This window comes from Ischnura elegans, chromosome 2 (genome assembly GCF_921293095.1).
Source record: "Ischnura elegans chromosome 2, ioIscEleg1.1, whole genome shotgun sequence".
NCBI lineage: Eukaryota > Metazoa > Arthropoda > Insecta > Odonata > Coenagrionidae > Ischnura > Ischnura elegans.
In genome coordinates, this window is record NC_060247.1 from 2157623 (window position 1) to 2170054 (window position 12432).

Consider the following 12432-nt stretch of genomic DNA (forward strand, 5'->3'; position numbering starts at 1 on the left):
TTACTTAAATCATAGAGGTATCTTGGCTACCTTCGTTTCCCAGCCGGTGAACAACATGAACGTAAATACCTCTTGCTACAATGTTGCGGCATAATAGCGAGAGGAAAATCTCAGCCAATAAAGACACATACTAAGTACAAGGATTTCCCCCGTGGATTTTCAAATTCGCGCTTTAATCAGTGCCGAGCTACCAGAGGCGCTGCTCGCGGCAACTGCCCTAACATCTTCAGGCATACTCAAGCATCTGGCTAGTGAGCGGGGCCTGGTCCACACTTTTGCCTTCAAGGTCATTGGTATTCACGGGGGAGAAATGGAGCGGTGCCAGAGTTCCGTATGAATAGCATGAACACGAAGACTAGAGTCTCAAACACAATGGCTTCATTCCCTCCTAGCAGTCGTAGTTCACAAAGCGATAAGTTACATAGATAAATAGTAAGCGAGCATCAAAGCGATATTGCGTGTTTACATATATGTTTAAACTAGGTAGGTCGAATAGCAGATTTCTCAAACTCGAATATTAAATCATAGCTCGAATATTCGAATATCTCAAAATTGGAATACATACCTCAAAAACTAGAATTGCACAAAGCACACTTAACGTTCATTTTCGGTTTTTCCCTGATCATTTTCGGTTCCCCACGTCGAACGATATTTATTCACCACTCTTTTCTGCGAATTTGATGTAGTTCGTCAACTTGCCTAAAATGGCGCTGCATGCACTAAACGACTAGAGTCCTCTACGTTGTTTCCGAGTCAACAACCAACCACATGCGTGCGACAGTGTAAGGGGCGAAATTCAAAGTATTCGAGATAGTACTTTTAGCATAATTATTCGAGATCACGAATATCGAATACTTTCTAGTATTCGAGTATTCACGGATATAATTCGGACATCTCTAGGCACAACATTTGAATAAGCTACTTAAATTGAACGTATTAAAATAAATTGAGTTATATTGTACTAACCTTCACTATTCTTGTATCGAGTACACTCTCCTGCACGAGTATGGACTGGTGACGGTGATGCGAGTCTAATGGTTTGAACGTCACCACAAGAACTGTGTATATAGCGAGTATATAAAGGATTCCAAGCATTATGTTCCAATCCACACCATCAAATGCCTTCTCTAAGTCCACGAACACAACAAACGTCGGCTTATTCTTTTCCATTCTCTTTTCCATGAGCAGCCAAAGGGCCAATATTGCTTCCCTTGTGCCTTTACTTTTTCTAAATCTAAATTGGTCCTCATCCAAATACTCTTCTGCTCTTTGTTCTATTCTTCTGTAGATGATCCCTGTTAGTATCTTCGACACATATTTAGTCAGGCTTATGGTCCTAAAATCTTCGCAGTTCTCCGCTCAACAGAGAGAAATGCTTCAGATCCTATACACAATTAGATATTATCAACAACCCCAGAATTTCATTAACATTATTCCCAAATTTTATTATTAATCCATTACTACCGCCTAATTTAATGATATGAGACAAGTTTTCATAACTTGATACCTACGAAGTTCAGTTATCATGAACCACATCCAAAAACTTCACAGGATAGGGTAAAAATTCAGCATTAACTTAAATGAAAGCAGAATACTTTGCCACCCTTGGTGACAGCAGGGTAAAGTCGTTGCCTGTCAAACAATAGGTCATGGTGCACTGAATTGTTGAGGCCTTTACTTTGTAGAATTCCATATTTAATGTTTGGAAGGAAATTTCTTAGCTTTTCTACAAAAACACACACTTTATTGCCGACTAGTTTCGGTTACACTGTACCATTTTCAAGACTAGTGATACACATCAGAATTTGCCGGTATATATACTCTGTGGTCGGGTGATTGGAGGGGAAAGGGGAGAGAGGAGAGGTAAGTGACGGGAATGGTGAAGGAGGGAAGGGATAGGGGAAAAACCAGAGGTAGTTACAAAGAAGAGCGTGTGTTGGCGTCACAAGGATTTTTTGGGGTGTAATAGTGGAATGTCTAGGAGGGGGGAGTGGAAAGGGAAAAGGTGGTCGTTATCAATGGGTTCTTTCCTCTTTACAATTTTTAAAATTTCCATCTGTTCTCTGATGTCCAGCTGTGTTCCTTTTTTGACTCGGTGCAGCAATTCCGGGGTAAAATCCGCTTGGTGGCCTTCCTCCCGAAGATGGGTAGCGAATTGGGACATCCCAGTGTTGTTGTAGTAATCGCGCCGGTGTTCCTCCGCTTGTACGGTCAGACTTCTTCCTGTTTGTCCTATGTATTTGGAGTCACAATCACCACACCTTAATTGGTAGACCCCGCTCTTGAGGGCTGAGTCAGTGGGGTCCTTGACTGAAGGTAGCATGCTCTTCAGGTTAGAATTATTGTAAAAGGCCGGTTTTATGTTGATTACTTTGAGTAATTTTTCCAATTTAATAGAAGGTTGGCCTAAATATATTATGCGTCGCCATGACTGTTGATCCGTGGGGGTGGTAGAGTAAATACCTCTGAGTAAGACTTTTCTCTTTTTGCTTTCAAACAAATCGTTGATCAATTTTTCGGTGTAACCATTGGCTATCGCGATTTTTTTGATGGTGGTAATTTCTGAAAGGAGATCTGAGGGCTCTAAAGCTCTATGCAGCATGCAATGAAATTCCTCCTTCACCATTCCCGTCACTTACCTCTCCCCTTTCCCCTCCAATCACCTGACCACAGAGTATATATACCGGCAAATTCTGATGTGTATCACTAGTCTTGAAAATGGTACAGTGTAACCGAAACTAGTCGGCAATAGGTCATGGGTTCGAGTCCTGCCTCGGTACGTTTCTCTCATCTAGGGCATGGATGTTCGTGCATGTGTATTTGTTGAAATGTTTAAAATAATCCCCATGTAAAAGCCCAAAATGTACAGTTTTTGGAGGATTGGAAAAAATAAATAAAGAACACGGCATTTTTTCTCTGCAATGATAGAAAAATACAACACTATACACCCATGTCTCGTATAGCGCAATTTCGATTAGCGCAATTTCAATATAGCGCAAATTCGTTCCTCGGGAAAACATTGCAACGCAGTGTAGCCTTATCAAATATCTTAAACGCTCACGTGATAAAACGTGAACTTGCGCTAAGTACACACGAAATTTCTATCATTTTACGCGTATTAATATTATTGCTTGCCCCAAATCTTCTTTTTTGTTTATGTATTAATCGAAATCCATTGCTGTGCAATGGCCAAAAGTATTACTCGTCATTGGGTCCAGATAGCCGGCCTACCGAAGTAATTTATCTCGTCTCCTTAACAGAATGAGTTAATTTAGATCATTAATTAAGCTTGGGGCTAGAGGAAATGAGTTTTTTTTAAGCAATACTGGTTGAGACGTAATTTTTGCCGTCATAGGTTATCGGGCGATTGACTTCCAGGTAGAGGGGCTACTTAAGCCTTCAAGGTCATCGGTATTCACGGGGGAGAAATGGAGCGGTGGCCGAGTGGCGCATGAATAGCGTCAACATATAAGAGGGTCCACTATAGAGTCTCAAACACAATAGCTTCGTTCCCTCCCCGCAGTCGTAGGCCCTCTGCGTCTCAAGAATACAGTTCAGCAGTAGAAGGTGATTTCGATAGAGCCATGCAGAGTAAGGACCAAGAGAAAATGGCAAAAAATAGGAATGCGGGTAGAAAAATCAAGAAGTTATCAAGAAAAACCATAAACCTAGAAGAGAAATTGAAAGAGGTCAATTGCTTTGAAAATGGAGAACCTCAAAGTGGTATTGCGCGGAAGTTTAAACGCACGATGCCTTATTCTGAATAAAGACGAAGTTAAAACATCAGTGACCTCAGCCGCACCAACTTCAACCAAGCGGTCTACACATACGGAAAGTTCATTGTGAATCTGTACAAAAAGACGAATGTGGTAATCGCTCCGGGACATTTAGTGAAAGCTCCGGTTGGTTCCAGAATTTAAACGGCAAGCAGGTATTTTCAGTGCGGCGATATCAGGTGAATCTGCAAGTGTTGATAGCGCAGTCAACACAACATTTTCTGATGAACTCCAAGCTGTGATTGAAAGTGGTTCCTCTCCCCCTCAACTAGTTTTTAGTGTTGACGAGACGATATTCTTTAGGAAAAGAATGCATTCTTGTTCATTAATTTTCAGGGAAAGAAAACCTGGGTCAGGTTTCAAGGCATTTAAAGACTGTTTCACGTAGCTGCTAATGACTCGGAGGACTTCAAATTAAAATGATTTATCATTCATTAACTCTGCTAGCTATGAAATGGCATTCAAAGTAGCATTTGCCTGTCATTTCGATGAGCGACAAAAGGGCCTGGGTGACACAATAGTTGTTTTTAGACTGGTTTGAAAAATCGACAACTGCCGGCAATGCATTACGAACCCCTGAGATAGCAGATGTTAGCCCACCCGCACGACAGGAGGGAATTTCAAAAGCACGTAAGAATTTTTTTTAACGTGAATAAGTCTTCAAATGCGTGCATACTATCTTTAAAGATGTTTTAAACTATAAACATTTATATAAATAATGTTTTCTAAGGCTATTTATGGGAATATATATGTTTTAGAGGAAATTCAATACCCAAGACCTATGCTACGAGGAACGCATCCATATCTTCCCAATGTTAAAACGCTCTCGTATAACGCAAATTCGTATAGCGCAAAGACCCCAAGGAACGCATCCCTTGCGCTATACGAGACATGGGTGTACATATTTCTCAAGAAAAGATAAGCTCAACTGTGAGTGCAGGTAGGTAAGTAGGTTACTCGAAATTCTTGGCTTGGCATGTGCTGATGCATGGCGCCGAGCATTGGGGATGTAATCAGAGGCTCGTGGGTTCCAGCTGCAAATGAACACCCAAAAACAAAATCCTCATAGTGCGAGGCACACAACAGTCCTTAAACTGAATGCATGACATTGCACTGCTTAGTCAGGGGTGAACTGGCGGTATAGGGACTTACCTTGATAACAACATTAGGAACATTATCCTTCAAATGCTGAAGAGAGTATGATGACATTTGGGATGAATACGCTGATGGTCTGATGATTAAGATGGTGTCTGACACAATCTTTATGTCATTTGGCTTTATTTTTAACCGGGATGTGCAAATGCTGGAAGGGTAAAATGAACGAATTAGAAAATGTGATCACCATAGCAATTAAAAATATCAAGGAATAATGTAGTATGCATCATGCTTTCTAATTGTAAGCCAAATGCATGTGCAGATAAAATTTTAAATCACTGAGCAGAAACAATCATTTCAGGTACTGACAGGTATGTATTGACAGGAATGTACTGATATGAATGTGACTACCTATAAGCTTAAACACATACTTTCACCTAGCATTTGTGTATGCATAATATTAACAAGTCACATCTACAAATAATGGAATTTACAGTGGAACCTCGATTTATCGTTTTTCAAGGGGATGGATGAAAAAAACGATGAATGCGGGAAAACGATCAATGTGGGAAGGTTTGTCCGGGTTGCCTATGTCCCAGGATCAGCTGGATTTTTGCAAATTATGACATTCATTAATGGATTCTAAAAAGATATTAGCTTATTAAAGGAATATTATTCCTGTATCGAAACACTAAGGTCATATTGTTGATTCGGATTATATCTCTTTCAAATATCCTGAAGGAACACGCCGCCTTGCTAAAAAAATGTTTTACTCCACTCGGAATTTTCACTGCTATTATGCATTTCTGTCCGATGTAAAAATTCTTCTCCATCAAATGCCATTTCAAGTACACGTATTTACGAGAGAAATGTGCGAGTTATGCCTCAAACAACTGATTTCGCCGTCGCAGTGATTGGTTATAGGGTGTATCAAGAAGGCCAAAAATAGTTTATTATTTGAAATGTTCCTTTCTAGCAATTAAATTTTTAATATGATTGAGGCAATGTGGCGTTAATCGTCAGCGGCACGCCCACCTAATCCTCGGCTTCATCCCACTTCTTGCTTTTCACCAGGGATCTTGCTCTACCTCGACCCCTGCCGTCATTTACTAGCGGATATACCGAGGCGTGCTGTAATATTCACGCATTTCTAGCCCGGATTCTTTTCTTCGTCTTCAATTATTTTCCGTCTATCTTTTAAAGTTCTCACTTGTGTCTTCGGAAGGGCCATGGTCCGAAGACGAATAAGAATAAAACTAATAAAAATGAAACCGGACTCTATTGAACCCACACGGAAAACACTCGCCGGCTTCAAGTCAACCCACCCTGGAAAGTACGGAACCACTCGTACGAGGTGAAGTTCGGCACTAATGATATCGCGTACGGCGTAAGCAGAGCTTACTGCAGAGGGTGAAGCATGACCATAAGACTGCGCAAATTTTTTTATTCTATGGAGAAGGCAGCTTACCCACTCATTTGTAACAATAAGTAGTGTAGCTCTAGGTGAGCAGATGAATTCAGATTGCTAGTAGGGAGAAACAAAATATCCTGAGAAGACATCGCTTCGTTAGCACCTCAGACAGGTGAGACTTGTAGAATACCTCTTAAATTGTAACCAGATTGTAATTGTTTTCGAAAAAAATCCGCATCAACTGCTGTGAAGCTCACTATCAGCTGCGAGGATATCGATAATCGCCAGAAATCACCATCTTATTATTCCAACTATTTCCTTGCTTAAAATTGTTAAATAACGTTAGAAATACGTCGTGTTTGGTATCATCCTTTTTTGAATTACGTGCACATCACTAATAACTCAATCTAATAAAAGTATAATACCAATTGCCGAAATTCATTTTTACACACCTTATGGGCTAATCGGTGATTCATGCAGCAGTTGACCTCCAGAGGTGGGGATCTTTGAAGCGAGTCAACTAAAAAAGAAGTCAGCGGTCGAGATACTTCGGGGAACGATAGATGCGGGAAAAAATTACATTGTCTTTATGGAACTTAATTTGGGACCAGGAGCGGCGAACGATGAATGCGGGAAAACGATTAATGCGGGAACGATAAATCGGGGTTCCACTGTATTTGCAAGCAATTTCAATACATGTATGTCATCCTAAAATATGGGCTAAATCTAATTCATGTGTAAAAAATGGCAAATAGTACTTTGAGTTAAAGGTGAATAAATAGAGCTTTCATGCACTTTACAATGAAAGCAGCTTTACTGGGTACGCATACAAGAGAATAATAATAGAAAACAATCACCTGTATGTAATTGAATTACAGTCCACTTCTAACTTCAAAAGTCGTATCCTATCAATATCAAGTTTTACAACAAGAAAGCAGTCATCAGGAATATAAACCTCCTCCAAGTACTCACAGACCTAAAAATAATATTATTAATCCTGTTATTACTTGTGCAAAATTGATAACAAGGACACATTCTCATGGTTGACTGAAATATGTACATAAAATGACAAAGAAAGTTCCAATGATAAACTTTGACAAGAGAGAATCCCTTCATAAGTTTTAAAAAAGAAACAAAGAAAAGAAGATTTCAAAAATAAAAAGACAACAGCATAGGTCCCAATAATGAAAGATTGTAATCATAACCACAACTCATCGTAAATGAAGGGACTATTCGCATGAAATTTCTGCAGATCAGGAACTTACTTCTCCTAAGGTTGTCTTCTCAATTCTTCCCTTTACTCTGCGAGCGTATTCTGCACTCGTTTCATTCTCAAGAAATGCAGTAATAATTGGTGTGCTGATGACTTTTGAAGCATTAATGATTTCTTTAATTCTGGCAAAAAAAACATGTTGATCAATAAATATGGAACAAAGCTGTACATATATTGTTTGATTGCAGGTATTTGGGGATTATTTTCATACCTAGGTACACCCTGGGTGATATTCATGGAGGCAACTCCAGCAAAGTGAAACGTTTTTAAGGTCATCTGAGTTCCAGGCTCTCCAATACTTTGTGCCGCTAATGCACCCACAGCAGTGCCTGAGAGAATTCAAATGATACATCAAAATTCAATGGTAAAAGTTAATGCATGCAGATATGTAGGTTCACAATGCCCAATCAAATATCCAATTGACTTTTAAAAAAGACAATAGGCGTACTTTCACATCCACCTTAAAAAAAAAAGAAATATTATGATTGCAAATTAATTAAAAAAGGTACAGTGGAAGCCATATATAACTTATGTTGAGGGGGCCAGAAGTTCTCTGGTCATAACCGAACTGTATTACATGTGGGACCACACTAGTGTACTTTGAATTGAACATAAAACCAATGCTACTACAGTAATATCGCAGCAATTAATTTATAGCCTTGCACTGGACAGAAAATAAACCAAGATGAAAAACCAAGAGAAGACCACATCTGAGCCACTGTGTCTGCGGCTGTAATATTTGTGATTATACCCAGTGGGAGAATTACCTGTTTGTCACCAGACGAGGTGATTGTTGACAAAATATTCACATCCTCAGTAAATATTTACCTTCATTTTTAGGAAATTATCCCTCCTGGCCCTCTCTCTCTCTCCACCGGGCAGTTAAGTCATCAAACATGTAAAAATGTGGTGGAAATCCGGAAAATTATGGGAGAACCTACAACTCATTGCGAAGGCCTTCTCAATCATCTTGTTACCTATCAATGTTAATCTCTGCTGACAGGATTAAGGGTCAGTTTCACCAACGACAATAGACACTTCATCTTGGATAAACCATACTATAAATCTCCAATCACATTGACTGAGTTTCACCAACGACAATCAGTGCCAATCAGGGATCAACATCCTCAGTCAAATTAGACGCTACAACTAATTGTCAGTGCTCTCGCCCCTCCATCGAATCTCTCTCTCTCTCTCTCTCTCTCATCTCACAATTTCTGAGACCCCTCACTCAAGCCAATTCATTTCAGCATTTCATACTCCAGAAGTCCAAATAACTACACATTTGTGGTTGTGGTTGACTTGCCACCTTGAGAACATATACGTAGTATTTTGAATTAATTTTTAACTTTTTAAAATCTTTTAGCTCATCAGCATGGACCAAGGGATCAGTGACCATTGACAGCATCTTTGATTTTGAGGGAGAAAGAGTTGCCCATCATATTTAGGGTGGGTTTCACACCATGCATTCACAGGGTTTGAAGTCCAACCTGCATTGGATTTCGGGAAAAGCAACACAACGTAGGTTAGGAAATAGGAAGGGGGATATCACAGGTTTAGACTTCTTTTCATTTCACTTACACAGGATAATCAATATCCACATGTATAAAGCAGCACATTTTTTTCAATGAGCTCCTAAAGTCACATGCTCACTAAATTTTTCAACTTTCTCCCGCTTTTTTAATGAACTTGATAAAGTACTGAATGAAATATCATTCTTGTTTGCGACATTGGTCTTATTCTTCTTACCATCTATGCTCATAAAAATTTAAAATTTTGCACTTCAACACTTTCTCCTTCCTTCATTGCTCTCCACAATCAACATCAATTTCAAACTGAAAACAATTGAAAACTTAAAAGGTGAAAGAGAGAAACGAGATGAAGACCACCAGAGAAAGAGAGAGAAACGCGGGAAGGAGGAGGAGGTGGCTCGCGAGAAGGGTTTGCCCAGCCCCACTCGGGAGTTTGCACATTCTTCCCGTCTGAGTTGTTGAGTTCCAGGGCAAATGGTACACTTCCCCTCCACCATTCATAGACAAAAATTTTCAGATATCATTACACCTCTAAGCATCTTAAAACAAAAATGACATTGCCATAATTTTATACAATTGCTTTGAAAAAGTTACAAATATAAAATGTATCTTGTCACGAGACCAACTTCATTCCTTTCAGTCAGAACTCTTTTCGGCAAGCCTGCATTGATAAAAAATTTTGCAATTTTTTACATAGCGAAAAGACCATTTTTATGGAAAACGGCTTTCACTTCATTAAAAGCAAATTAAGTGGGTTGTTATACGAGGGTTCCACTGTTTATCATCAGAATAATATATAGCAAATAGCATGCAAAAATTTCAAAAATACAAAAATTAATTAAAGGGTGAGTAAAAGTCAACATTTGACTTTCTTGATGATTTTTTTAAGCCAGTGTCCAACGATCAAATTTGTATACAAATTTTTGCATCCAATTTTGATACCAATGACGGGTACCGTTTCCCATGGTCAAATTTTCATCCAACTAGCTTTTGCTCCAATCGTTTGCATCAAACTCAGTTTGGTCACAATGGATAAGACAGGTTCTAAATTTCCATCCAATTGGATGAAGCCAACCAATCACAGCGCCTTTGACAAAAAAGCATCACCAAGTGCTGAGACACAGTCAAAAAATTTATTTATCGTCAGCATGAGCATTGTAATTAATAAATGTATACTATATTATAGATACATAAGTAAACTTTGTTGTATTCCACAGTATGCATTAAAAACTCAACCGGTTTGAAGAGGTGAACAATAATGATAATGACCTGAAAAGGTCAAAACTGGTTGAGTTTTTTCATAAATACTGTGTGGAATACAACAAGGTTTATTTTTAAATCTATAATGCCACCATACCACGAAGTAAACTCGCAACACATTGATTTCAGATATATATAATCTCATCTATTTCATCGCCTGGTTTGGACCTAAAACTAAAAAAAAAATGAGCAGAAATTGACTCGAGAGGCAATGCAAACTTGAGGAAATCCATAATTCGTAATGAGTTCATGTTCAGTAGGAAGGAAGGGATGTATTAGAATCACAATACTACATGAGGTGTTTTGGTAAGAATAAAAGATTTACTTAAGGCATCGAGGCCAAAATCTAAAGGTAAGCTTTGTAGGGGGTATATGATTCCGTAGAGCAGCAGGAGAAATTACTAGGTACCAGTGAAACAGTAGAGCTGCCCGTTTCGATCACTATAATTTTAGGCTAAGGACCTTTAAGCAACTGCTCGATTCGGAGGGAAAAAAACGTGACATTGGCAACCAACTCGTCTGCCAACACTGATAGCACGCCTCTTCCGATGCCTTCCACCTCTTTATCCTAGCCAAGAGGCAATCCGTAGGCAAGAGTCCACCATTGCCCCTCTCATTTCTTTTTTTCTCCTCTTTAATGTTCAAGACACCTATGCAGACAATTCTGACTGATAAAAAAGACATAATCCCCCACATTAGAAGCTTCCACATTTGTTAACATTAATATCCTCTCTCATTTGTTTTCCATCTTTTGATTCAAATGAGATGATTCAGCCTGGGAGAGACAAGACGTGGCAGTGCCAGTGCCCCGTTGTACTTTTGGACCAAATACTTTTGGTCCGCATGTTTTGATACAAATTTGACCGTGGGACACCAGCTTTTGATTAATATGTCTAGACTTCCATGACTTTTCTCACAATCACAATCTCTGGCTCTCCAGGTTGGCAATATGAGATGCCACCTTGACTTTAAATGGTTGCCACTGTAATTTATTAAATCAACTAAATTTTAATAAATTTAAACACAGAACCACTGGGTAATAATTTAAAAATCTGTAACAAACATATGCATAATTGTACACCCAAAAGTTACAAAAACGTACCAGGTTCAATTTTAGAGCGCATGAATTTCTCACGACAAACATCAAAGAACTCAAGCATTTGACTGAATGTTAGTCGTTCCAATTGCTTCTCCACTTTTGTTGGATTCTTCTTGTTATCAAGACCAAATTGTTGATGAGTAACCACCACACGTCGAGCATACGATTTGACAAAAGAACTGTAATAAAATGTGCAGTAATCAGTAAGGGTCCATGGCTCTTATGGTCATGCACTGTTGACAAAGCAAAGCAGTGAGGTAATTACACAAATTATCATCAATTAAATGTGGTTTTCCCATAGAAGATTGGAAGATATTTTTCAGGAGAGAGCTAAAAATGGGAAGTAAAGTTAAATATAATGAGCAATTTGTAGATAATATTTTAACACTTTCACAGCTGGCCATTTTGATGAAAAATGTCGCCATGAGCGGCGGTAGTTTTTCTGCATAACCAAGTAGATATGTCACTATGGATACCGTAAAAAATAATAATACAAATCCTAAGATTGTTTTAAACAAGAAAACAAAGGACACACCGGTGCGTCTGCCGCACACAGCATCTGCAAAGCTATAAAACCCATAAGTTTTTCCTGGATATACAGTAGAATCCTGATTTAAGGTTTTTCAGGGGGGACAAAATTTAAAACACTAAATGCGGACAAACACTAAATGAGGACCTGCCATTTTTTTCAGATTTTAGGGTCTGTAATGATTGGAATGGCTTTTTATGAATAAAAAATATTATTTTAAGTAACTAAAAGGTGCTGAATGCAGCAAAAAATTCGGAATTCGGCTAAAAAAATGGGTAGTAAAAATAAGTAATGAGAGGATGACAATTGTTTTAATGAAATATTTTAAGAAAATTCTAATAAACATCAACTCAAAAGCATTCCCACACGGATTATTATGTGGATATTAGTGATTCCATTTTTATGCATATTTCAGTGATGTCGATGAAATTTAGAATTTTTTCTGTAAAAGTGACCT

General features: G+C 38.6%; 1 protein-coding gene across 1 annotated transcript in view; it reads right to left on the bottom strand.

The window, feature by feature from the left end:
• Positions 1–12432, bottom strand: part of LOC124153326 (DNA-directed RNA polymerase III subunit RPC1) — a 164684-nt gene that overhangs the window by 23076 nt on the left and 129176 nt on the right. Inside the window, exons 19-23 of the mRNA XM_046526426.1 lie at positions 11450–11625; positions 7767–7884; positions 7548–7677; positions 7140–7258; positions 4929–5079 (exon numbers count right to left, since the gene is read on the bottom strand). Coding sequence (XP_046382382.1) covers positions 4929–5079; positions 7140–7258; positions 7548–7677; positions 7767–7884; positions 11450–11625 — 694 coding nt within the window. The remainder of the gene's footprint in view (positions 1–4928; positions 5080–7139; positions 7259–7547; positions 7678–7766; positions 7885–11449; positions 11626–12432) is intronic.